The sequence below is a fragment of the Haemaphysalis longicornis genome, unplaced genomic scaffold (assembly GCF_048455015.1).
Source record: "Haemaphysalis longicornis isolate Haplotype H1 unplaced genomic scaffold, Haemaphysalis longicornis Haplotype H1 scaffold_9, whole genome shotgun sequence".
Taxonomy (NCBI): Eukaryota; Metazoa; Arthropoda; class Arachnida; order Ixodida; family Ixodidae; genus Haemaphysalis; species Haemaphysalis longicornis.
Window position 1 is genome coordinate 36,742,148 of NW_027526460.1, and position 27,857 is coordinate 36,770,004.

A 27,857-nucleotide genomic window follows, 5' to 3' on the forward strand; every position below is an offset into this window, starting at 1 on the left:
TATTTCTCTCTCTCCTTCTTTGCAGAGAACGCGCAGTACTTGGATAGGAATTTCACCGTGCGCTTCCGCTGCCTTTTGGACAACACTTCCGGTTTCTTGGTGAGTTCTATATATCTGCGGCTGCTTGTGGTCCCAGCGAACGCTGCTGAATGTCCTTGCTATTCAGGATGTGGACGACAGTGCGAGCCAAAAGGCTGACTGTTGTTATCCCGTTGAGCTGTCCCTATCTTCCTATTCCCTTTAGCTACAACAAATGTCGAAAATGTCACATCGGTATACCGCGGACTGAAATTTGATTTAGATAGTGCTTCCTTTTCACAGATAGCGCCCGCAGTCCTTATAGACACAGCCATTCTTTCAAAGGATTGTCGCTGAATAAAATAGAAAGTTAATTGAGCATCTATTTGTGAATATTTAAAAATATGCGAGCATCTCTTCCGCACAATTTGAGGCTTGGTGCGGCGTGCACGCCTTGCTCCGGCTTCAGATATCCGCACCACGGCGTTTCTCGCACGCTCCTCGCACACGGTGCCAACAGTGTTTTTTGTTCTAACAGCCTTAATGCTCACGTTTGCTCGCTTTAGCAGCAGCATCGGCTCCTCTTTGTTGACTATCAGTAAGGGCATTTGGTCGCCGTCATTCCCATCCCTCGCTCTTTTGCCGCCCTGCACTGGCTGCGGACTCGATTTTACAACGCGTACAAGCGGTGGCAGAAGTACTAGTTGTCGTTAAATAATTTATTAAATGGGATGGCGGGAGGCTAAGTTTGGAATGGAAAGGCTGAGTGTGCTTAAGTGTGGCTAACTATGAAAGCCTCGCAGGCGAAACTCCGTAGTGAGTTAGACGGCTCTTTGACGCCATTCCGTGGCCGCTTCGAATGTTCGTTTGGCACCATCATCACCGGCCCATGCTTGCCACGGATCGACTTAAGATTTAAAACTCCGAAACGAGGTGACAGACGTCAGGATTCCCTTCACTCGCACATGAGTAGCACTTGATTGAAGGTTGTGATGGCGGGCTGTCCTGGTCGCTACGCTACGGTTGCATCATCTGTAGTGGCGTAGCCAGATCGGGCTTTTTGATGATAACTTGGGCTCCCTGAGACAGTCTTTTGGGTCGCGGGTCGTCGGTTTTCGGTATGGTAACTAGAAATTTGTATAGGCGATGTTACTTTCGCTTATTTGACGCGTTTCATTTTCTGGGGTCGGTCGCAGAGCGCCCAAGTTTAAGCCCGTGGGTGGGGGCTGTGATTATCCCTCGTATTCTGAGTTCCTCCTCCACTCGAGCATCCAGCCGATGAGATCTTTAAAAGCGATTTTTGCACGTAAAAGCATTGCGGAATCCTCCCCTGAGCCGAGTCGACGAAACATAAGGAGTGGAGGACAGACTCAGAATACGGCCATACTTTGGGCCACGCTGGGCAGATCATGTACCCGCTGGTTACCGGGGTCGATTGCGTGACCTGGCATTCACTTGATGACGGTTGAAATGCCAGACTCACAGGCCCCGTGGAGACGGTGTGCTATTTAACCGGCGGGTTGGCAGAGGCGGGCGGTAAGCCGTGCTTCCACTTGACGTCTCCCTGGCAACAGTCGCCAGCGTAGCGAAGGCAGCTCTCTCCACTCTCTCCTTCTGTACTCTGCCGCTCGCTCTGTTGGTGGATCGACATGTGTCGTTTGCTGTGCTGACGGATCGACGCGAAAATTTTGCCGACATGCCTCGTCTATATGTTGTTCACGCAATAAAAGGGCGAAGGAACACGTCAGCAAATACGCCACAGCCGCAAATAAATTCACCCGTTACAAAAATATAAACACGAAACTTCACGCGGGGAGGCCGAAACATTGCAGCAAGGAAAAAGGAACGTAATCAAACCAACGCCACGAGGTTACCACCCGCGTTTACCACAGCGCTCCCGTCAGCGATGCGCCAAAACGCGGGGCGAGCAACAGAAGCGATAGAAAATGAGGTGGGAGAGGAGCGAAGCCATTGCCGGCCGTCATAAATGCGTGGCCCTTCCTAGGCCACAACCTCGGGAGTGCGCGTAGGGAACCTCGCTAAATGGCACTCTACCGATCGCCATCAGCGCGGGCTCTCGCCGCCGCCATGCAGGGCTCGTGTGCTCTCGTTTAGTTTTCTCCCTCCACGTGTTCTATACGTGCCCTGAAAAAGGTCCCAACAGGTTATATTTGTCCGACCGGAGAGGTGGTGCGCCTGTACTATAAATTGACGGCCAATGCTTTGAAGCCGGAAGTCAGAAACCATCGCAACGGCGCAATGGATCCCATCAAAATATAGCCACCTCAAAGCCGCCAGGGCGAGACAGAGCCACCTCAAAGCCTGCTCAGTCAAGGAATCTTTCAATATTGACCGGGCTGTTCAATCGAGGGAGAGACAAACAGACATACAGACAGACAGGTCAAAAGTGTCACATTTGAGTAGCCCAAGAAAGGGTATCGCCTTCAAAGCAAGTGAAAATTTAAGTTTGTCACGCACCAATGACGTATACTTTAGTGTACACCATGAACGGCGTTTGTGCCACGTCTGGGCAGCCCGTCCGAGTCACGAGTCCGTTTCCCTGCGGGGGAAACCCTGAGAAAGAAGAGGAAAGGCCGAAAAAAGAAAAAATGAAGGAAGGGCTACCGAGATGACGGAGCAACGAGGGGGAGAGTGCGCTAGAGTGGGAGAGGGGTTGTGCGTCCAGGTGCGTGGGTTAATGATTTATCGATAAGTCTTTTTCGTCTCGGCGCGCGTTGAGGGAAAAGGGCTTCCTTGCCTTCGACACTGTTTTCTTGCTTTTCCCGGATGAACAGAGAAGGGAAGAGCTACCTCGGTCTTCGTAAGAGCGCCCCATCATTTATTGTTTGTTTCGACGAGGCTGCACTTCGGTGTACTTTCTTACCAGTCACCTTCTTCCCTTTCGTGGAACTTCCGACTCAGTTGTACTGCTTGGAACCTCCATTACAAGTTTTTTCGCTCATTTCTGCACCCAGTGTGCTTCGGAGAATGTCGTGCTCTTCCCACCAAGAGAAAGAAACAACAACAGAATTTCGAACTGCGCTTGGTGAAGGGGCGTCCTCGTATTTAAACCGGAGCTTTTGTCATCCAAGGAAGTCAACAGCCAGCGATGCAAAAGAGGTCAGGGAAATGCCTCCAGTAGACATCACCATTCATTTCTCCTTAAAATTTTCTCCTGTCGGGGTGTTGCGTAGGGCGGAGGGGGGTGGTGGGTGGCAGGGCACACACATAATTTAGGGTTCGCAAAAAAAAAAAAAAGCACATTTTGGAGCTCCAGAGTACACACAAGTGCCATGACGGTCAAAATTACAGCGCATTGGGAATTAGAGAACAGAAAAAAAAAGAATTGCGGTCAATTATAGTAATATAATTGGTTTCAGGGTAGCTTCGATAAAACAAGAGTTACAACCGTTTTTTAGAACCATACTCCCTCCGTAGACGCCCATGTACTCGCAGCAGACGGGAAGTCTGCAGCGTTTGAAACTTCACCGTAAACTAAGCAATTACGACAAACAAATGAGACTCGGAGTAATGGTGGAGCCGTTCTACGGCCAATTTCAGTATAATTTTTCCAAGATGTGTCTATTATATTGACAGCTACACAGCATTTTGCACTATCTCTGTAGTGAGCACGTGCGATTCTTTGTTAACTCGACTCCTTTCATTAACGCAATTTTGGTCAGAACCTAGCGCAAGACAGCTTATCTTTAAGAAATGACGAGCGTTTTTGCGGTGCGTTAGGAATCCTTGCCTTATTCTGCGAAACACTAGTTCTGTTGTCTAGGCAAGAAAATGACGTTGCTAAAAAAAATGAAGCTTGTTTCTTGTGCGTATGGTAAGAGTCGTCTTAGTGGCTTATTGTCATATATAATTCCGTTCCGGATAGTCCCGGTAAAACAACAGTTACAGCCGTTCTCTATAAACATTATCCCTCCATAGCTGGCCATGTATTGGCAGCCGACATTAATACTATAAAGTTTATAACGTCACTCTGAACTAAGTAATTACGACAATTAAATGAAACTCGGCGTAATGGTAGATTAGTCTTAGCGGCTAATTTTCGTGTAATATTTTACGGGATATTTTCGAAAACACAAGAGTTAGAGCCCTCTTCTGTAATCATACTCCCTGCGCATAAAACTCCGCTTCACTGCGCAACAAAAACTGCGGGAAAGCCAGCTTACAAAAACAAAGCCTACACTGATTAGATTAAAGTCGGCCTCACCTCTAAGCAAAATGCGCTGCTGAGAAGGCATTTTCAGGGACAATGTACTATAAAAGTCGTCATGTCAAAATATGAATGCACTAGGACCTTTCTCTATTTTAACACGAAACTTTCATTTCCGGATACACCAAGATTTCACTGACGTCATCCCTCACGAAAGTTACGCCAGTACAATGAAGCAAGCGGCCTGTACAGGGTGCACCCCTGCACACAGGGTCTTCTTGCGGGGAAGCAACCTTTAGTACTAAACAGTACGTTATACTTAGGGTCGTTCGTTTTCAGGTTTTATATTTTAACACGAAAGTGTTTCATGCTGCGATACACCAAGATTTCACTGACGTCATATCCGTCACGGAAATGACGCCAGTACACCTTTGCCGAAATATACCCGCCAGCAGGACGTCGCTCGCCAAGCCCACCCACAAGACAGCCGCTTACCAGCAAATCATGCTCAGCTGCAGATATCGCTGCGCATTTCACTTTCGTGCTTTACCGATTCCCATGACAGAGGAATCAACCGCAGTTTTTTTTCTATAGCTGTAACTTGAAACTTTGAAACTTGGGAACCGATTTTCGGTGCGGAGAAACGTTCTCCGGAGGGAGCGTGCTGGTGGTGGTGAAACATTTATTCAAGTAAAAAAGATTCGCGCTTGAAAGAGGGAGAAGCCCTCAGTCTAGGGCCCCAGCGGCGGCTGCGGTCCTGCGGGCCCGGTCCACCAACTGTCGCTGTTCCTCAGGGTCCGAACTGCACAGCGCGGCCTTCTGGTGTGTTTTGGCAAGCCCACGTGGTGTGGTACAGTGTTGGATGTTCGCTGCATTGTGGGCATGTCGGTGGATATATATTGTGGGGCGTATGATGTGCAGGAAGTTGAGGTGGGGGTATGTGTTTGTCTGTAGTTGCCGCCAGGCTACAGCCTCCTCTCGGGTAACACGATACCAGGGCCGACTGTCGTCAAGCCCAGCCCTGGACAGCTCCGCTGTTAGAATACTTGACAGTTCGCCATGCCAAAATAACTGGCACTTAGTCCAATTCACCAAACTCCCCTTCACGCCACTAAAGTGCTTTACGGTCAGGGCGCTAATTGTTATTATTATTTTACATTAATGGTTGTTGTGGCCTCCTTTCTGCGCCTAAAGAGGTGGCTGGTGTGAACGTAACCATTCAGGGGGAAAAGTGTAACGCCTCCAAACATTTCAGACAACACTGTCGCCACATTCACTGCTACAAATACTTCGCTATTTTGTTTCTTTTCTTCCTCTCCCGTCGCCTCGCAGCGTCTGGATATCCAGGGCAAGATCCGCGTCCTCCAGGGCCAGAACCACAAGACGGAAGACCCTCCGCTTGCGCTGTTCGCAGTGTGCACTCCGTTCGGACCGCCTTCGTTGCTCGAGATGCCCCAGAAGGAGTCCATGTTCAAGAGCAAGCACAAACTCGACCTGGCGCTAGTGTCCATGGACCAGAGGTATATAATCTCGCCTGGAAAAACAAATGTGATACTGCGCGCAAATGACTTCATTCCGTACACGGGCCCTGTATAAATCACTAATGAGCCCACATACTCAACAAGGCGAAATGCTTAAATGCCTCACTGGAGGATGACCTTCAATGACCCCGGCCTCGACGCGTACTGTGCAAAAATCTGAGAAATGCCAGAAACAAACCAAAGAAGGCCGACCGCGTATGAGAGGCAAATAATGATTACCGACGTTGATTATTGATTGGTTAGTGGTTGGTTAGTAAAGTGGATTATGATCATTGAGGTGGATTAACTAAGCAGTTACGGTGGATCAAGATAGAAAAGGTGGATTAAGATAGACTGAGGACGGTAAAGTAGCATGGCTGCTCTCTCAACGGGTGGACGTGTATATAGAATGTAGCCGTCAGAATAGTACGCCGGGTTTTCGCCTTCAAAACAAGTAAGCTAACCTAGTTGTGCCAAGAAATGTTCGAATGCTACGGCCATTTTGAGCGCGCGCATTCACGCGTCGTAGATGTTTAAATTTATGAACAATAACGCGAGGTGTAGAGACTTTGCCAGACAGGTTTAAAGCCGTGGCGCCATGCGCAAAGTATTTTTGCACGGCAGTTAAGTTTTTCCATAAAGGCGTTTCGACGTAATATGGTGAAGTGACGAGAAAATGCCCACCCGTAAACATTTAGGGGTACGAATTTGTTTCAAAATGTATTCAATTGAGCGTTCATACGGTGCGTACGCTCCAGACTTGACCCCTTTCAAGGGACTCTGCAACATGTCTGATAAACGCCTTAACTCTTTCCTTCGCGCCTGGAAGCATTGCCAAAGCTATCGTTATCAACAGCACGGAGCGGCAGCGCGTAATTTGCTCGTCGCAGCACAACTGTCCGCCTGCCGTGTGTGCCTTGCTTTGTGGCTTTTTTTCTAAAACGGCTATGGAATGCGTTTACTGCTGCAACAAAGAGGAAGCGGCCAATAGCCGCGACATTGCTGTAATGACGTATTTCGAGCGCTGAAAGAACGCGAAGACTTAGCAAAGAGAAAAAAAAGTTTTTGAGCAGCTTTCCAAGTTACCTGATGAGCACATAGCAGTAATTTTTGGCTAAGGCACTTTGTGACCCCTATTCTAAGTATGACCGTATTTGTTGACTACGTTATGAAAACATTTAGGATTTAGAAGAAAAAAAGTTCAGAAAAGTGGTGCAGGGCCCCTTTAAACCCATTACAGATGTGACAGATGACAGAGGAAGGAGCTAACGCGACGCTTCGAGGCCCACGTGACTGCTGATTTTACGATGAATGTTCATACCCTTCGCAGGGGCAAGCAGTTATTGGGCTACGCGGACTCGGACTTCATGAGCCAAGGCGGATACGATCTGGTCCATTTTGATGATCTCGCCTACGTGGCCAGCGCGCATCAAGAACGTGAGTATTCGTCACGTGCCCACCTTGCTTTCCCTTTTTCCCGCCTGTCTTAGAGCGCCTTTCACTATGCCTCCAGTTGATTTGCCCTGATTTGTGCTTGCTAAAGTCCTAAGCCACGGCGCTGTTTCCGTGGCGTATGAAAGAGCAACCACGCCGCCCTTTCGAAATCCCTCACGTCTGCTGGACGTGCTTGACAAGCAATGTTTACATTAGAGTGGTGTGTCACACCCTAAATTTAGTTTTTATTAAAACAGCACGAAAATAGTTTCAACTTGGTTGTGTGCAAAAAGTGTCCGTGCATGCTTGATGTGTAAATAAGTGACTTCAAGATACCTGAGTGTATACAGTTTTCAAGGGAGCAACAGGCTATAACACGAATGTCGCGTTTGTATTAAAATTTTTTATTCAAGAAAGGATGCGCAAATTCCGTAATTAGTCAACGGAGCTTAGTTATTAATTTTGTACTTACTGCTTAGTTGCCACCTGTTTGTTATTACGAATTATTATGGAGGCAAGTAGTAAAGTTTGTTTCTTCCGCTGTGCTGTGCTCCATCTGGCATATTTGTGTTGATCATTACGCTGCGCTGCTCTCCTTTGTCGTGCGCTTTTCTCCATGCTGCTCAGTGAGCGAACAATGCGATAATAATAAACTAGCCTGCGCCGGTATCAGGGATAGGCAAGCCGACTGACTACGCCTGAAGGGGTAATGTAAAAGGGGAATATGCGCAGTAACGAGACGGCGGAAAAAACTAGTAAAGCTATTTAAAGATTTACTTAACGCAAGTACAGTCCAGCCCGGTTATAACGAACACATCGGGAAATGTAAAGCAGTTCGTTATAACCGTTTTCTCTATAACTGGACATAAAATCTATGTATGCAAATGAAGGGCTTGCGTTCGGGCTAGTTGGTATTCCATAACGTTCATCTTAAGCGCAGAAAAAAAAAAACGCTTGTCCTTATCCTCTGTGTCCGCGTATTTTTCTGCGCTTAAGATAAACGGTATGCAAATGGTAACGGGAAGATTTGTTCGCTGTATCCGGATTTTGTTAAAATCTGGTTCGTTATAAGTGGGCTATACTGTACTTGCTGTTGCAGACCAGTACAGCAACGATATTGCCAATGACGAGCGCTACTTCAATGAATACATTTATAAAACACGTGGAAAAACAAATACATCCAATTTAATTTTATTTAACACTACTCAGCACCTGGTGCTAAGCGTATACTTGTATAAACTATGGTCATCATCTGTTCCTTTGTGTTCACGGTATACTTTGTAATCCTGAGTTAGCAGTTTTCTACAGTACGATTCATTCTATACTTCTATGTGTTGCTTTTAAAGAATCAACAAATGAAACCGCTCTGTTAGTATACGTTATTATTGCTCGCTGTATTGTTATGCATTTTAGGACTGACTATCATATTTTATGATGTTTGTGTTCTTTTTTTTTCGCCTGCTATGATCACTGATGATATTGACCGTATTTCTAAATAATAATGATATTATTTCCATTTTCTCCTTATAATGCCTTCAGTACAGCTGCTTAAGTGCACTGATTCGACTGTGTTTAGCCTTTAGGTGTTTTACGAGCGCTGACGTCAGTCCTACGCGCTCGGTGCCGATGCAGGTATCGCGTGCTCGGCAAATGGGCCGAAATCTGCCGTTCGTTCAACCGTCGCGCCTCCTAAGCATTCGACTGTCGCTTTCTGCCGCTTTGCTTCTACTTTCCAAGCGGACTCGCAATGCGAGCGCCCTCTCCCTGCTCGACGCGAAATGCTTCTGCGGACACGAAGCGACGCATAATCGCGCGCACAAATCGAGAGAGAACTCCGCCGCGGCAAAACCGAACATTTCTTTTTCCTATTTCCGCAAAGCGGCATCAGGTATCGGTGCCTGGCGGCAGAAACGACTCTGCAGACTGAGCCGAATCGATTCTTAAGGCCCTTCTCCCTCGCTTTCCGCCTTACTTGATCGCTTTCGCAGCAGCCCCCAAAACGAGCGACTGCTCGTGTTTCTTTCTTCGCTTTCGGTTTCCACGTAACGGCATTTCGCGGGATACGTTGCGCGTTTCGTTTTCCCCATTCCTCCTCGAATGCCTCCCCTTTTCACCCTCCCGCTTTCCCTTCACACGCGACCACGCGTTCCGATTTCTTTTCGCCGCGGCGGAAGGTGAACACTTCCGTTGTTGTGGCTCCTGTTTCGACAGGGAAACGCGGAAAGCCGAGCGACGCGCAGCTCGTTTTATGTTTCCCGCTTCATTTCACCGCTCCCCCCTCTTCATCTTCATTCGTCGTTGAGTGCGCGCGTCGAATTTGTTGCGAGGCGCATTGAGTCTGCGTCTTTTTCGCCATCGGGCGGATACGGCGGGCTCTCGTCTACCAACGAATCGTTCGCGTCTCTTTCGGGGAGTTCTGTACTGAGTCGCACACGCTGTGTAGTGCTGTATGTGCATGAAACGAACGTTTTTGTTTTTTCGACTGCCCTGCCACTGATGAGCGGCTGCGGAATACTCGGCCGGTGGCAGTGATGAGACAGTCGGGGCAGAGCTAAAAGCGAGCAATAATTCCGAACGCAGAGCTCCGTGAATATTGGGTTTGTTCAAACGGAAGGGAGACTGCAGCATACGTACCCGTACGAGGACAAGCGAGGACGTCGTTTGTCTCCCTGACATGCTCATCTCTTTACTGAAAAAGAGGAATGCACCCAGAGAGCTGCTTCGTATAGGCACATCTTATTTAGCGCGAAGAGAGAGAGAAAAAAAAGGAACTGTTTAGCGCACACGAAGCGATTACTTCGAGGATGCATTTCGGGACGCGCGGTTCAGAGAGCGCACGTTTTGTTTAGCGGAACTTTGGTACGGTTTAGGGGCAACCAGGCTGTGTGGTATAGCAGAAATGCGTCGTATTCCTGGTGTTCCGGCAATATTTTAGGTGCTTCTTCTGATTACCTTGCAAGCGTGCGCTGCCACATGTAGGGAATTAGAAAAGAAAACAGTGTTAAATAAAATACACACAAACTGAGAAGGATGCCCTTCTTCTGTTCATTTATTTTGCCTTCGGGACCATAGATCGCAAATCACCCGTCGTGACTGAGGGAAAACAGAAGCGAACCGGACGGTAAGCGGTTAGTAAGATGCGGTTATCTTGATGACTTTGTAGAAAGCTCTGGCAGACCGCTATTACAGTGGCGTATTCGCGCAAGACAGTTGGAAAGCGCGGCATTGGCGCACGATTATTTCGGCAATAAAACAGGCTAAGAGGCTGTAGCTTAATGTCGATAGCTCACCAACGAGCACGAGAGTCAGAGGGAACGCCGGTGCTGCTACGGCTCCTACCGTCCCTGCCCTCGTACTATGCATCAGGCTTTCTTCTTTCCGACAGATAACTCTTCGTCTTAGCAGCGCCCCCTTTCGACAGATGCCTCATAAGCATGGTTTATTGACCCGCTCACGGAGCTCTACTCAAGTGTAATAAAAAAAATTTCCGCAGTTTGCACTAGTGGTGCAATGCTGAAGAAACAGGGGAACTGGGGGTCGACCAAGCTTTCTTTTTTTTTTTTTGGTTTTGCTAAGTTTTGGTAGGTTTTTATAGGCATTGCTAAGTTTTGTAAGGTTCAGCGATGTTCTTGCTAGGCTTGACTAAGTGTTCAGGGGTGAGGCCAAGTTTAGCCGGATTTTAAAAGGCCGGAAGGTCGGTGCCCTGCTCTGACAGCGGATCCCAGGAGGGAGGAAGCTATGTCGAGCCCCAGCTCCGCTGTTTCTCCAGCCTTGCACTAGTGCAAGCTGCACCATTTTCTTTTGCGTTTTAGTAGCCCAAAAAAGGCTATCACCTTTAAAATTGTATAGTAAGGGGTGCGCATGCGCATGTGCTCCTTGTGCTCGCACTCGAGCAGTTACGAAAGCCAGCTTCGCTGTTATAATACCCTATCTGCGGCGGTGCACCCTTTACAGGCGTCGCAGGTTTTTTTTTTTTTTTTTGTTTGCTTGTTTGTTTTGTTATTGTTTTTTTTTTATTTGAGAAGGCCACCGGACCAAGCTGCTTCAACAGCTCAGTTAAGAAAAGCCCTCGAGTCACGCTCGCCTACATGTGTGCAGTGCTGAAGACGGGTGCATCGGGGCTGATCGCCTACCGGCTGGCCACCAAGGACGGCAAGTGGCAGTGGCTGCAGACGAGCGCCAGGCTCGTCTACAAGAACTCCAAGCCGGACTTCATCCTGTGCACGCACAGACCGCTCATGTGAGCCCACCTCATTTTCCTACAACGGTTGATTTCCGCGTCACAGGGTCTCGCCACGAATGGATATTAAGAATTAAAGATTTCTGCAGGTAGTTTAAATTAACCTGGAGCCCTCCACTACGGCGCGCCTCAGAGCTCAGGTGGACCTTCGGCGCGTTAAACCACCGAAATTTGAATAGGAAATAAACAGACAGCACCGATTGAAAGAGAGCAGTATTTTGCTTTGTAGCGATGACTACTTTTAGAGGCGTACAGGGCCTCCGGAGTTTTCGTAGCTCGTTGGCTTTAGGACTGTTAAACGTGTCAAAAATGTTGAGGGGTGACTAGCAACTTTGCGCGCTTGTTTGCGTTCGCAGGGAGGAGGAAGGCCGAGACTTGCTGGGAAAGCGGACGATGGACTTCAAGGTCACCTACCTGGACGCCGGCCTCACGACGTCCAGTAGTTGCTCTTCCACGAGCAGCGAGCGAAACAGCGCCGGCAGCAGCAGCGGAGGCAACGCGGGAAGCGGCGGAGGCAGCGGCACCAACTGCAACAGCAACGCCACAAACGCCGCCGGCGGAGGACTCATCTCGGAGAACGACTTCATCCTGCGCTGCCAGCGGAACCGCCGCTACAAGTCGCAGATCCGCGACCTCCTCAGCCGCGGCAAGAGGAGCAAGGCGTCCTCAGCGGGCGAGGGTCCCACGCCCCCGCCGCCGCCCGCGTCGTACCTCGAGGACTACGGCAACATGTACGCGACGGCGGCGGCTGCTCCGTACGCGGCGGCAGCGGCGGCAGCAGCCGCGGCTGGTGATGGCAGCCTTCCTCACGGCTACGGCGTGGCGCAGAACCTGTTCCTGGACAACTCGCGGTTCCTGGCGCCCGAAAACTTCCTCCACTACCGGCACCTGAGCGGCTACTACGCGCCCGAGTACCCGCAGTACGGAAATGGATTCCTCGACCACACCGCCAGGCAAGTGTATGTGCGCTACGTGAGCGCGAGCAGACGCGCCTCCGTCATAACGCAGTGCTCTACCACACGGTTCTTCACCCCTGTTTCTGAGGCATCCTAGGTGCCGGGTTCGAAACTGGCCCAGTCTGTGATTACTTTTTGATGATGGCAGTCGTTTCGCTGGTCACAACCAAGGACGCTAAAGTTCTAACTGCTCTGCCAAAGTGCACGGGTGGTAACGACAGTTCCCGACAACAACTGTTCGGGTGTGATTTTGACGTGTGGACGGCCCAGCTCAACGGCTTATAGCCTAGCACCTAACCTGGTCAGTGCATGCATCCTTAGGCTTCCCTAACGGTATGATTCCTCGAAGATAGGTTTAAGAAGCACTGATTATAGTTTTCCAAAGCACATTTAGTGCGGGGTAAAACAATGTAGGCCAGACAAAGCTAATACGGTCGAAAGCTTAGGACTTACCTTCATCATATGTATACCACAAAGAAACGAAGAAATTAACCTTACCGCGCCCAGAGAGAACGATGTGACCGTATGATGCATCACACCATTACACCACCACCATCACACCATTACACCACTTTAATACAGTGCTGTTCTCAGCTAGGGGGATGAAATCCATAGTACAAGCTCAGAGAAAGTTCGAACAGCGACGAGTGACAGTGTTCGTGCAGGCTCTGGTAAGCGTGCTCACTACTGGGCGGTGGCTTACGTTGACGTGCCTGCGCGCAGGTACACGCCTTACCAGGAGCAGAAGGACGACAAGCTGTACCCGTGCCAGCTGGACAAGTACAACGGCGTCCAGGCGCCCAAGGCCTCGTGCTGCGACCCGTACGGCGCCGTCCTGCCCGACCGGCAGCTGGGCTTCGGCAGCCTCTCGGACTGCCTGCTCAGGCCGGCCAAGGCCTCCGCCCCCAAGGAGGACGTCACAAGGCAGAGCGTGCTCATGTGGGGCGCACCCCCTCCCCCTCCACCCCCCGCGCCCTCCCACACGTCACCGCACCCTTCGGGCGCGTCGGCAGCGGACCCGACCTGCAAGTGGGGCGGCCTCGCGTCGGCGCCCAAGACCACCTCGCCACACAACAGCTCGAGCCCCGTCGGGGCGCGGGTTGCGCCCGCGCCTTACGCCGCGGCCCCCACGTACACGCACGAGATGGTTCCTGAGGTGAGGAAGCGCGACTTGACACTATAGTACACTTCACAAGCTGCGTGCAGCACTGCGGATGCTAAATTGTTCTCAACAATACTTGTTTATCGTGGCAATTATATGTATATGGTGGCTGACCCAACGCCCATTGTCGCTTCTCAAGCGACTGCCGCAAATCAGTGTCACGGTGAGTTAGACACGCCGCTGCGGGTGGATTGTTGTCAATAATGTAGCTTCCACTGCGGTGCACGCAGTTTGTGAAATGAACTCATGAAAGTACGCGAAGGTCAAAGGTCATTCGAATTATACACCCGCACAGATGTCAAAATAGTAACGGCCATCTGACCTCACGATGGACTCTGCGAGAAATATTTCGAGCTCAGTGGCTTTGCTCAGTCCTTCGGGGTGAACACTGCATACAGTAGCGGTTCGATCATCGTCATCCTACTCCGCATGTCCCGTACACTTTCTGTGAGACTGTAAAGCCGTAGCACCAGACATACCTCCCAAGGACTGCTACTTGTTGCTCTGAAAACGTAACCGGATTTCTCGGAATACTCCCGCTATGTCGAGTGTCTATTTACGGGGTCTGGACACAAAAACAAATCATGACACTACATCCGTAGACGAATTCTGCTTTTGTCCGCTATCATAATACAGATACGTCGAGAACGGTCTCAACGTCCGTCGGCCCTTGTATATATTAATTAACTCAATAATCAAGTTAAACCTTACAATTTTGTTTTCGTTTTAGGTAGTTTGTGTCACGAATAAGACTAGTTGAGAATTTGCAGAGATCGGAGGGTGCACAAACACGGTTACTGCAGCAATGATATGCCGGATTATAGACCCTGCGCGAGGAGACAGTTCCACCATTGGTTGGAGGCCTAACAAAAGAAACCACGGTCAGGCGCGGTTGACAAGTCGATGCCACTGCGCAACCGATCAGGCGCCCCGTTTCGACAATTCAGAGGAAGAGACCGAATAAAGGACGCCTGCACACAAAGAAACGGGGCGAACAGCCGGAAGGCGGCGGGGTTGTCCAATAGCTTTTGGCGGACGATTATGGCGAGGGGTGGGCTGACAATATCTGCCCATTCGTGATCGTGTGACATAATAATGCGGGCACGCATGCCCCCGTGCGACGCTGTCGATATAATGATGCAATCGCTCTGTTTCGCCGACCTTCGTGATTGCGTAAATTGGTGGCTGTATTTGTGTATAAAACTTCAGCACCGTTAATGGCTTGTGGAGGCAGTTGTAAATAGCAATCACCAGCATGCTTATTCAGTAGGGAACGTATTTTATGCTATCATGAACATACAATATGCTTGAACTAGGCGCCATGGCATTCGACTGAAGGGGGGGGGGAGAGAGAGAGAGAGAGAGAGAGAGAGAGAGAGAGAGAGAGAGAGAGAGAGAGAGAGAGAGAGAGAGAGAGAGAGAGAGAGAGAGAGAGAGAGGGGGGGGGGGGGGGTCAAATATTTATTGATGAGCGTAAGCGCTGATATTAGGGCACTTGCCCGGTGGAGGTCAGCCCCATTACTGGATTCCCAGGCTACAACCTTTCGTCCAGACCCTCTTTATACGTAGACTTGCCGATGTCTAAAGCCCGGATCGGCTTTGGACTATAACAATCCACTGGTCTTAAGAGCGGGAGGGTATCGGGGTAGGTTTGAAGTTTGTTGGCACTCCCATATCTGGTGGTACAGGGTACCGGGTGTGGGACAGAAATTGCAAAGGGAGGGATACTGAGTGGGGTAGATAGAATGGAGGAGGGTGCTGCGGTGTGGGGATAGAAATTTGTCTGCACACCGAAGAGTGGTGCTTGTTGTCTGGCTAACCGAGGATGAGGTGGTGGTAATTTTCTTCTGCCAATCCTATACTAATGTGCCAGGACGTATGAATACTGGAGAAGTGGGTCCGTTCCTTCTTGGGTAATGGCCCGGTGTATGCACGTGCAGGAAGCGGCGTGTGCCACTTCAGTGTACCGTCGACAGACGGTAATTAGGGGTCCAGACGACGTGAATCTCGGGTAGCTGCGCGATGGTTTTAAAAATGTTCAAGGTAGGAGTGCGGGATGTAGACGATGGCAACGCAGCGGGGTATACAAGCGGACAGTCATAACGGGAGCCGAGATCGGCTAGCCGTACAAAATGGCCACTAAAATTACGGTTCTTCCTCACACTAGCCGTTGCTTTCCTGCGGCAGACTTATAAATCGTAAGCGTTTATGACTGATGCTCTGACGTTTTAGTATCAAGGAAGGGGCTTTACCTGTTGACTGAGTCATTACTCATTAGCATCGTGACCAACTCAAGTACGTACAGATGAACGGCGTGTGTGGGTCGGTCGGTTTTGTGTTTCGTCGTCGCCTTCATTGCCTTCGGAGTCTGACGCTCTCGGAGTTCTTCCGATTGCGTAGGCTTACCAACGGTCCGGTGCCTATGCGCCTCAAGAGTCGTTCCTCTTCTGCACGCTGTTACATTGGCGAAGGCGTCGCAGAACCGACCTCCGTGAATGCCTTGGTAGCGTAGTGAACGAGCGGCTTGCAGGGGAGTTGCCTCCGTCTCGACAATGCAGAGCCAAGAGCGTGGCGAGGAGAGAGCAGCGATGACACAGGAGCGGCACCCTGGCGTGCTTGCAGCATGGCAGCCGAACGGGGAGAGCAACGCTCTCAGTCGAGTCCGGTATACTAACTGATGGGTGCTCGTCGAAAACCCATTTTTATAGCGAGGAGCCCCAACGGTTCACAGCCTTCCAGCGCATTACGCACTGCACCAAAAACTACAAATATACAAAACGCTCTCCACAGGTACCGTGATAGGAGCCATCGTATGCTGATAAGTGGAAGGGAAAAGGAGGCGTCCAATGGACGCCAGACTCAAACACACATTAAAAAAAAGCACTCTTGCAGAGCCGGAGAGGCAATGAGTCAGTCGCCGCTGTCGTCAACGGCCGTTCGAGAGAGTTCTTGCCGCGCCGTGTTTTCGAATTCGCATGGTCGAAGCAAGTGGTGTTCTCCTCCTAATGCCAATGCTGTGTGGGAAAGTATCTTACCGCGCTATTCGCTGTCAAAGCCCGCGCACCATACCAACCCACGCACACACACACAGTCGATTGGTAACAGCTCCTACGCAGCACTGAGTACATTTTCCCCAGGCCACTTAGCGCAGTTTCCTCGAACGGGGGGAAGAGCGCATCCACTTGTCTTCGTTGAGCTCCTTCTCCGCGTCTTATTTCCTGCCGTCAGTAATAATTACGACGTCAGTCATGTTGTCGCTTCGTTGTAGTCCTTGTCCGTGCATTGATACTGATTGTGGGGGTTTAACGCGCCGAAGCTGCACCAGGGCAACCATAGTGGAGGGCTCCTGATTAACTTTAACCACCTGGGGATCTTTAACATGCACCGGAGTCCTTAAGCTCAGCTGCACAACGTTTTAGCAAATCCTTGTCTATGCAGCTGCTCGCAGTTCAGCATAGGAATTGCTGCAAGCTGGCCACCCTGTTTCACAGAAGATAATTCCGAAAGATGCGGTGGGGTCAGCGACAGCAATGAGATTAGGCTGTGCGGCAGATTTGTGTAGAACTAAATTAAGTTCATCTTTATTCTTCCCTCTCACCACACCTCTACCTCCACCCTCCTCGCCACGCCGTCCATTTCTCCACTTTCGGCGACGCTTCACACAGACAACCAAGGCAGCCGGGTTTTAGATAAATGGCACCGCTAGCGCAGTAGAAATGTCTTTATCAATGCCCAAATCTCGCTCGTCTACATTTTCGTGACAAGTGCTGATATACTCCCTCAAGGGCATGCTGGGCGAAGATTACGCGCCTATTAATAAAAACTTTTCTGAGTTAAATTCCTAAAACGCTTTTGCCAGCAACGACGCCACCACAATGATCGTGGCGGCATGTCACGCAAGTTTACTAAACTTCTTAAACGACTCTCGTATGTTTTACGGGTGCTGTTTAGAACAATGGCCCGCGAAGCGTCCCAGAAATGAACGAATGCATCGCTGCTTCGTCGTCTGTTGCTGCGCGCCTGACATCAGCACATTTGCCTCCAAAAAGAGGACAGGGGCGGTATTCCCGTGTTTTGTCCCTTTTGTGTCCCTTTCAAAAGTGTTCTTTTGAGCGAGCCCTGATTGGCTAAAAGCGAACACCCGGATGTGACGCCATGCAAATACGGCGGAGCTATGACCCGTGGCTACTCGGAGCAGACGATTTGGAGCAGACGATTTTTCCTCGCGGTTCGCTCGCGGAACAATAAACACATAAAAGATACTCTGATACGGTTTCAGTTCTTTAAAATGCGTTTGCAAGAACAGTTACGCTATTTGAATAAAAGGCCCACTGCTTAACCGGAAGTACGTCACGATGAAAGGGACGCAAAAGGGACGTTTTCGAAAGGGACAGTTACGAGAATACCACCCCAGGTGTTTGGAGCTATGCGCTCTGTATTATCCCTCGTCCTTCGTTTTTTCGCGCTGTTTTGCTTCAGTTCATAATGAACCAACCGGCCCCACTTCAGACATTAATTTAACCACTGTCTTCGGTGAACGGCTCTAAGTAGGCTCAGCAGTACAGGTGATTTCGGCAATCAATGGCAACATTTTAGATACCTTTAAAACATTACTTTTTTAATATGTTTGAGCCACCAAACGCACCTTGTAAACTTAGCAAGCAGCGGGCACTGCATATACAGTTGAACGAATCTTTTTTGTATTGAGATAAGCATACAAGCAAGCTCCAAAATTTTCACTTCACAAAGGCAAACGCTTGTTGCCCTTTCTTCGCCATGCCTTAGTGATGTTTAAATTGTCTCTCTTTCCAGGGATGGCAAATGGATGCCATGGCTCCTTGGAGGCCGCACTTGCGTAAGTATACCGCGCCATTTTTTCCCGCCAATTGTTGGCCTGTTCCAGCTGTAAGAGGAATACAACTCGACAGCTCTTTGTTGTTATCTTATTTCTAAAATAATTTATCTACGGACACAAACTATGCATGCATAGATCCCATAACTGTTCCAAGTGCAAGGTATATAGTTTGAGCATTTTCCCAAGATGCTCATAGCTTCTACTCCACCGTAAACTGCCAAATACGAAAAGAGCTCCCCAGATGCTTCGCACCTTTTTATGGCAATAGAAACATTTTAAAGGCCAACTGCACTCAAAATTTCGACTTCTTAAAAACCCTATTTTCGTATAGTCTGCTTAAAAAGAAAGCAACATGCAAAATACAACAGCTGAAATACGCGCGTGGTCGCCGCAAGCGGCCTGCAAAAATCGGCGATTTTGAAACCGAAACCGAGGAGAGCACGGCCATTGCAGTGAAGTTACAGCTGGCCAGCGAGCGGCCGGACGGTCACCAGCTCGGGAGAAAGTCTGCGCGCAAGCTCTACGCGCGCACGGGGCAGCAGAGCTCGACCGGTTCTCCAGCGGCGTGGCTGGCCAGAGGAAGAAGCTCTTGTCGGCTGGAACGTCATGGGCGTGTCATGGCTGTTTACGCGCTCCGCCGGCAGGTGCAGCGTGGTCTGCGGTGGAGCTTTTTTAAACGCTTCTAACTGATTAACGAGGCGTTTCACGGGGCTACCACTTGTGTCCCAGCTGATTTGGGGGTACTTACTACGCATTAAAAATAAATTTGGTCGAGGTGAAATCTGAGTGCAGTTGGCCTTTAATGGGCTTAAAAACCATACTATCCTTATATTCGTCGGCATTCTCAATCACCATGATTGTATTGTGGTGTAAGAATTATACTAGCACACAAACTTATTTCACATGGATGTGCTAGTTAATTTCCCAACTCAAAAGATCGGCACTAAGCTGGTAAGCCCTACCAGCAGAATGCATGCAGGCCATTCGTGACTCGACCACCACTTTATATTTTTACCTGTTTACTGTCAGAATCCCCAAGCGAAATGCCTTGTGAACGGAAACGAAACATAAGAGCTGAAGCTATTAAGCGAAGCTTTCCGCGCCTCACTCGTGTCGTCTGTAGTCCACCCAAAACGCACTGAAAGAAAGCCAACTTTCTCTGACGATGATGATGATCGTTGGTGAAGTGAAGAAAAATTAAAACGCTTCCCGTGGTCGGGATCGAATCTGGGTCCCTCGCGCTATGAATCCGACGTCTATCCGATTGCGTCATTACGGCGCGGTCGAAGCATTTTGGATTTGGAGAGGGGTGCATGGACGCAAAAAATTAGACAGAAAGTGCACCCCTCCGTCTAACGATGAAGACCAAAAAAGTAGGGTCCATTCGCTTATGGGTTGGTTTTGATTTTGCTTTTGATATTGGAAAGCTTCGCGTTCCCCCTTCGTTGTTGTTTCGACAGAGGGGTAGTTGGTTTTTCCTGTGCCAATCGTTGTTTCTTGGTGTCACGTTCGCGTGTTCTTTAGACTGAAGGGAGTACCAAACGGGAGCCGGGCGAGGCAAGCCTCATCAGTAAAAACGTTCACCATTTCTTTAGCGTTGCAAGCAGAGTGGTAAAATGAAGTGATATCAGCTAATTTACAAGTACGCTTTGTGTTTTCTCTCCTTTTTTAGCTGCCCTGGGTTAGACGTGGACGTTGGCGTGAATAACGCGAGTGCGTGGCTGTACAGGCGACGGCGTCATCGAAACCAACAAGGCTCCCAAAGGCACTTCGTGGCTCCACAGCACGGCCTCTGCCGGGATGGACACTTGCACGACGGCCCCCGACATCGAATACACTGCGCAGTGAACTGAGTGAACTAAGCGACTGTGCGCGAGCGTGTGTCTTGTGCAACGGGCCTCCAAAGACAGAAAAACGGACAAGCAGTTTCGACCGGTGGATTGACATTATAGACAGACTAAGTAACATCATTATGTGTGCCTGTGTTTGTGAATGTGACCCTTTTGTTACTGTCTCGGCTGCGCGAAACTTTCGATGACGTTAATGGCGAAGAGTCTGCACGAACTGCGAACTGAGACCCGAGATGTGGAATGTGAGTGAGGAACGCTACCACAAGCCTTTGCCCCACTGCTTACCGATCTTTAATTCCGACTATCCTGTGTGTCACGATCTTTTTTTGTTAGAATCGTAATGCCGTAGAGAAAGAACAGGGGAAGTTTTTTTTTTTTTTTTTGGTACCTCTGAGCGCTTTCAAATCATTAGCCCTGCTAGAGCAGAGTGCAAAGTTTGGCTTTTTTATATTTGACTCGGATTACCAATTGGGCGCGTCAGCGCAAATATTAGTGTCGTTTCTCTGTGTCACCGTCTGACGAGCTATTCTTTCTTTTTTCAGGAGAACACTATTAGTGAGCTCAAGTTCAAAACTATTACAAAACTTGTGCTGCACGGAGTGGCAGTATATCTAAAAGCCACAATACTAGAAACGCTCGTGCGGAGCACTGCAGTGTGTCCCAAAGCGGCGAAGGCGCTGAGTTAACGATGCTTCCACAGTCGACTTGCTTACTTTCCTTTTCGAAATCGTATAAAGCACGATGGTGGGGGGCTCTATGGGCTTGATATTGACTCTACCCCACAATATGATCAGATTGGAACCAGAAAGCATTTATCATACTGGCTCCCAGCCTTCGTTACGAAACTAAAAGTCAATCGTGACTGCTCTCCAAAAGGTGGCTACTTAACGACACTAGGATAGTACCCCTGCAGAAAGGACACCTACTCCGCGAGCTACTAATTATCATTAGCCAAGCAAAGAGTTGAGTAGTCTGTTCTACGTAACAAAGTTCCAGAGTAGGATGTCGCTGAGTCACAGCTACAGTTCTTGTTGTGATGGTTTGAGTTCTGAATCCCCACTCTAAAACAATCCTAAAATTCAGCTTCACCACTATGCACTGGATTTAATAATCCACGCAGCTAACAATAAAGCCTCGACAAATGGCGATGTCGAGCATACGGTGACTTCTCTCTGCGTTGTGGCATCCCGCAGTGCAAGCATGGCGTTCGGTATTGCGCAGTGGCGCTGCGCATATCACATTTTTTACTCAAATTGCATACACATTGCTCTAATCCGACGAATTTTATTTTTGTTTTGCAGGCAGGATGAATTGGGCAATGCAGCGTACTGTGGTGAAGCGAACAATGAAATTGCCTTAGAGTGCATTGAATGCACTTATTTGGGGCCTTGCTCCCTTTTCTAATAATGACCCAGGGGTTTTTCTTTCTGATGAATTAGACCGGCTAAAGCAAATAGTATTGTTGTAAGCGCTGGCATGCACTAAAAAGAAGCAACAAAGTCAATGCCGTACTACTTTATATTTCTGTTCAAGCCTGTGTGTTTCGAAAAGCGTTGTAAAAACAAAAATGACGACAAATCGCCGCTGGGCTATTCTGTGGCGTACGACGTGGAATGTTGCAAGACAGACTACCCACGTTAGCACATGTAGCTTAAACCGTGGGTAACTCCCAATCTCTTCATGACATCAGAGCGCTTGCTACTGCAATACAATCCACTTCCATCCGACAAAATAACGCGCATGCAGCGCCCCTTAAGAACCGCGGTGTGCACAGAAGCGCGCGACGTGCAGATTTGACCTAACAACGACGGCATCTAGAGCGGTGTTCCGCCGATTTGATGTGAACGGATACAAATTAAGCGCTCATCTACCTGCATCCAGCGCGTTCTAGCAACAGCAGCGCCCGCAGAAATGCCACGGTTTCTTTTGTAGGACCCTAGGTGGTTGCCGCTTCCGGATGTTCAGACGTCTCTCGAGGGGACACCACACCAACTGCACATTGCTCTCTCTCACACAAACATCCTGATTTCACTCTCTGCTTGACCAACAGTTCCTCCGTTTACCCGACTCTCTTTTCCGCAGTCGCTGGAAGACGACCGCGCGCATGCCGCAAGCCACAACAATACAGGGCGAATGGCCCGAGAAAGCTAAACGATAAAATTAACATAAGCAGCGACGGCAACATAAAATTGTGCACTTCTCCCCTAGTCATACCATCAGGGAAAAGGAGCAGAAAACACGTCACGGGAGTGCATACGAACGTTTAGTATAAAACGATCCCCTGCCTGACGCGTGGATGGTTCGGGATCTTTCAGTGACTTGTTCGTTAGCATGCAGTGCGGATCATTTACCTGCGGTGTCACCAGTGTCCTCACACGTTCATGTAGGATATTACCATCATTTGCATTTCGGGCACTTTTCACGGGGCGACATAACTGCATCATTTGCGCGGCAAGGTTTGCTTTACCGCGGATGCCTACTTCGTGGACTCGAGTTCGTGCATGAGTTTGAAGATGCCATCAGTGCCATAATACTCTGAACAACCATCACGTTACATGCAATACTATCCTGTTAAACCCATTCCTTTTCCCCCCATATTTTCGCAGAAAAATAAATGCTTGCCCAGAAAGAAGTTTAACAAGCTTGGTATCGCTTTGCGCAAGCAGCCACCACAACGCTCGTACATTTAAGTGAGGCAAGATGAGCTCGCCAGATGGCGAGGTAGAGGTAGGTTGCGAGAAGCTACTCCAAGGTTGCTTAGCGATGTTCTAATGCGAGGTTACTTCAATGTTTAGTAAACATATCTGCGCAGCACATGCGGCTTCCGGTGGTTCACTGCGCTCACAAATCACTTGCGTTGTAAAGTCAATCAGTGGAGATAAACAAGTGATTATTGTGCATGACACGAAACTAAGGGCCGTATTCTGGGTCCCTCCTCCACTCCATTTGGCCCCTCCACTCGGCTGAGGGGAGGAATCCGCAATGCTTATGCATGGGGAAATCGATTTCAAGAATCTCCTCCACTAGAAACTCGGGTGGGGGAAGGAATTTAGAATACCAGGGTAAGATTGCAGTATGAAATATCAATTCCTGTGCAACGGCATTGCTTCGCATCACTTGTCGGCCTGCAATAATGAGACCACCAACAGGGACGTGCGCATAGATTTAAATACGGGACTGCTTGTTTTAGAACACACGCTTGTGACTCATTGTGTAACTGTGAAGGATGCTAGCAGGGTATGCTTGCCCTTGTGTCAAGAGACATTGCCTGTGTTTGTACATGAGACTGTGTATATTTATTTAAATATGTACATATTATACAGGTGCACTCTGAACGTGTTGTGCTTTACTTTGAGAAAATAATTACTCCTAAGAAAAAGGACAGAGGACGCAGTGAGATGTTGCTCACTGCCTCTGAAGGAGTAAAGCAAAGTTGATACAAGTGGCTTGTAAAACTGCATTCTGTTGTTTGCTTGTGTGTCAAAAAGTATCTATATTAGGACAGACGAAGCAGTTTTTCCTTAAGACTGAGAATAAAGCCAGTTCTCTGTCAGAATACTGCAACACCTTGGTATCTTTTTGGTGGATTGTCCGCGACCATGCATGTACAGACGCAGACCGCAACCGACGTACCCACCGATTGTTTTGTGAAACGTATTATTTGTTAGTGCCATGGCGACCATTTTTGAATGATTGTGGGGTTTAACGCACCGACGCTACACACAGGCGACGAGGCGTGCCGTAGTGGAGGGCTCCGGATTAATTTTGACCACCTGGCGATCTTTAACGTGCGCCGAAATTTCGAACACATGGACGTTTTCGCTTTTCGACTCCATCAGAACAGCGGCCACCGCGGCTGGGAACGCGACCATTGTAACAGGCTGTTAACCAGGAAAGCAGTCAGTCATTCGTTAGGGTGTAAGCCCGCTGAGCAAAGTCATTGACGAAAAAGAAATGATTTAATTATGACGTACAGCCGTCCACAGGCTTAGCTGGAACATCAGATTCGGATTTATCGTGATATATCTGCAAAATTCTAACAAAAAACTTTTCAAACAAATGTGGAGGGTGTTAAGTGGCCCGTGGCCCCTTAAACTTGAAAGAAATGCAGCCGTTGTGACTATTACCTTACACCAGAGCAGGAGGGGGACGGTAAGTTGGTAAAGCGTTAATGCAGTTAAGACAGTGAACGACTGTACTTTCATAAAAAAAAATAGTAACCACACCTCATACTAATTACTATATTTGTATGGTGATACGCCTGGATTACATCGACACACGAAATAAAAGAAGTGAACTTATGCGTATCGCCAGCGCCGAAGACAAAGCGTAAGATGCAAATGCCACGCGTATTTCTCGCATTATACATGCATGGACTGATTATAAGGCTCTCTGAAAAAGAGTCCGGTGACTCTGCTTGCTCGATTCACAGTCAACTGGACTGCCTTTGGTTGTGGATTTGAAGTTGCAGTGACTGCGTGCTATGGTGTCCTCCATTCACTTTCTCGACTCTTCGTCTGAAGGAGTGCCGCGACTCTCTACAAAAAAAGAGTCTTCTTAAACTCCGCGCAAGGATCATAAATTCAGAATGGTATCAATTCTCTGGCGAGCCAATGACTCCGTTAAGAGAACCTCTATGGATTTCTTTTTGTGTGTGCAGGCTGTCATAGTCGCTTTGTAAATACATCGCTTCACCTTGAGCTATGGGCCGTCTCACTTCTCCTGCCACCATGTGACAAGTTTAACTGCCGTGTTGATACCAGTTAAAATGAGCAATTCCTGTTCGAGGTGCGTACCACACGTTTCGGGTGGTGGTGGTAACAAGGATGATTATTTACAGAGGTGTACAACGACGCAACGTTATAAGGCCCTGGCGAGCTTTGGTGTCTAGGGAAAGGTTACGAGAACTGGAAAAAATAACAAGATAGTAATGGCTTTTATTAATTTAGTAGGAAGCTAACGGAAGCGGCGGAGGCCTGATGTCTCGAGGAAAGTGAGCATGCAGACGCCGTCCACGGCTTGGATTCAGCAGGCCTGGGTAAAGTATCGGCAATCTGTTCCTGTACTTTGTACATACATCTCCTAGTGAGGGATTAGTGTATCGTGGCCAGCACCAATAACCACAAGACGACAACGCCAAGGCGCGTGCTCCCGCGCTCGTGTTGCCGGTCACTCGCCCTTTTTGGGAGCCGCCGTCCAAGTTCCCACGTATACTTCCCCTCTCTATTAAGCGCCACGCCTGCAATAAGTCGTCTATCGGGACGCGGCTATCGGGACGCAACAGCAGCAAACCTGATTAAATTCAGTGGGCCCGAGGAAAGCGAATTTTACCCTACGGTCGGTAAATCAAGGCTAGGAATTTAACCTATGCGGTCCAATTTGAGTGTGCCGTGTTAACCGTGGTTTTTGAAACACCGTGAAAGTCGAAGAGCGCATGAAATGCGAAAATGAAATTCCTGACTCGGAAAGCCAGCAACCAATGAGGCGGGCCGGCCTCTTTATAAGTATGCGGAGGGCAGTTCATTTATTCTACGCCAATGAATGCCTGGGGATGAGCCTGGGGCAGTTTTCGTGGCAGCGGACAACAATATGTCTAGGCTTCAACCGGTTCATATGAGCCTTATTTGGTAAAGGCTGATTTATTTTCGCTTGAAAAACCTTCTTCACAGCAGTGTATGAGTGTATTGTAGTGGATACGTGGATACATTGAGTCTTACGGAGGTATTTACTAAGACTGCTTCATTTCAACGGAAAAAAATGTATTCTGAGCAACGCACACGGGAGATACGTGGAGTATTGTGGGTGTCTACAATGTCCCCGGGGCCTTTATACTTTGATATGACTGCTGATAATGCTCCTGAAAGAATACCAACGAAATCGACTTTAGATGAGCTCTGTACAGAGCGGTCAAGCCCACTAAACAGTTGGTATTTGTAAAGTTGGCTTGCTGATACCATCTTCGTGTACTGCAGTGAACCCTGAACACAATAAATGAGCCGCGTCAGAAAGCCTTGGCGGAGGGAAGAAGGCAGCTTGGGTACGTCTATAGGTATACCTCGGCGAAACTGAACGCCCCTCACTCGCACTCACTAAAAAAGTATATTTTTCCTCAAACACTCACTCGCGCTCACGCTCACCCTCACCCTCAACACTCGCACTCACTCGAACATACAGACAGACAGACAGACAGAGACAGACAGAGACAGACAGACAGACAGACAGAGACAGACAGACCGACAGACAGCAAAATTCTTTGGGTTTAAGTAGCCCGAAAACGACTACCGGCTTTAAAAGCCGCGTGCAGGAGCGCTCGCGTTCGCGAAGAGGTGCTGCTGTGAAAGGAGCAGCCCCCGAACGAAGGCCCGCCAAGTGACCGGGTGTCTGAACATCAGTGACGAAGCGTCTGTGCGCCGATCACGGAGCGCTTCACCTGGCCCAGCGACGTTGCACTCAAAGCCCAACTTCGCATTGTCCCGGCGTCACCACCGTTATGGCTAGCAGTTATATCTGTATATGTAGAAGTTTCGGGGAGAGTTTGCGGGAGCCATTTTCGAGCGTAGTAGCCAGTTTTCGAATCGCATAATCTACAGAGGGCTCTATACTGCCATTACAAAAACTCACCAAGTGCTGACACTGCTATTTGCTGATGTTTGTTAGGGCGATTCACAAACGCAGTCACGGAACACGATACGCAACAAGGTGGACTAAGGTCAGCCAAAAAAACCTTGCTATTTCTCGAACCGTTTGCCGCAGCGGTTGTGGCTATTACTAATTTCCCATGAGCGAAGTATACACTGTTTCCATTCAGGGAAAATTGACGGTTTAAATACCAAGCTCACCGGCAATCTTGGTACCGTGCTGATCCATCCTTCGAGCCAGCCGGCGGCACACAACTTCCGCTGGAAGTTCCTTGTATCATCAGCATCGTCAGTCAAAGCACAAGTTCCAGAACATGTTCTAAGTTGCTCCCCACCTGCAGTCTCCTTCACCACCACTGTGACTGACACCAAGACAGAACTTACGCGCACTGCAGCCCCCGACGCGGAAAAATTTCCTTGCGGTCAACCTGCCCACCAACACCTGGTTTAGAAATGGTGAACAGGGACAGCTGTCACTTTTCAAAGGCTCCAAACAGAAGAAAACTTCTCTTCACCGTAGTTCAGAAGGCAGCGAATACCGACCGAAACTGCCCAGCGTTACCGACGGATAGCGGTCGTCATTTAGGCCACAGGGAACGGCCTGACCCACGTCTCTGTCACTGCTACACATATCCGCACAACTCGCACACCCATCGAGGAAGGTGTTCCCAACAATTTACACGACGTTTCCACGCAGGCAACTACGCAAAACAGCCCAGAATCCAAGCACGGGGACGCGTCCCAGAAGCGACGGAACTGAAGCATCGTCTGCGAGCGAAGACGATGCTTTCTAGACCAACGTGACGAAGCGTTTTGCGCGGCGGGCGGCGCACGTATCACCGGCGTTGGGCAGAAAACGCTATCGCCGGCGTTGGCGCAGGCAGCTCGCAACGCAAGCATTGCAGCATTACAATTACCGACCACGGCAACCATCTTCTCGTCGGACGAAGAAAAAATGAGGCGTATATTTTTTTCTTTTGAAATGAACCATATCTGCCACCAGCGAATTTGATAAA

General features: G+C 49.0%; 2 protein-coding genes across 2 annotated transcripts in view; one reads left to right on the forward strand and one right to left on the reverse strand.

The window, feature by feature from the left end:
• Ss (aryl hydrocarbon receptor spineless) overlaps positions 1-23,761 on the forward strand; it is a 160,725-nt gene extending 136,964 nt beyond the window's left edge. Inside the window, exons 6-13 of the mRNA XM_077683628.1 lie at positions 26-99; positions 5,519-5,706; positions 7,037-7,143; positions 11,239-11,380; positions 11,737-12,333; positions 13,060-13,492; positions 18,311-18,353; positions 20,026-23,761. Of these exons, the coding sequence (XP_077539754.1) occupies positions 26-99; positions 5,519-5,706; positions 7,037-7,143; positions 11,239-11,380; positions 11,737-12,333; positions 13,060-13,492; positions 18,311-18,353; positions 20,026-20,039 (1,598 nt within the window). The 3' untranslated portion in view covers positions 20,040-23,761. The remainder of the gene's footprint in view (positions 1-25; positions 100-5,518; positions 5,707-7,036; positions 7,144-11,238; positions 11,381-11,736; positions 12,334-13,059; positions 13,493-18,310; positions 18,354-20,025) is intronic.
• The window catches only part of LOC144152669 (uncharacterized), a 539,910-nt gene extending 512,289 nt beyond the window's left edge, over positions 1-27,621 (reverse strand). The window contains exon 1 of the mRNA XM_077684049.1: positions 27,043-27,621. Within this exon, the coding sequence (XP_077540175.1) occupies positions 27,043-27,070 (28 nt within the window). The 5' untranslated portion in view covers positions 27,071-27,621. The remainder of the gene's footprint in view (positions 1-27,042) is intronic.
• Positions 27,622-27,857: the final 236 nt, after the last annotated feature.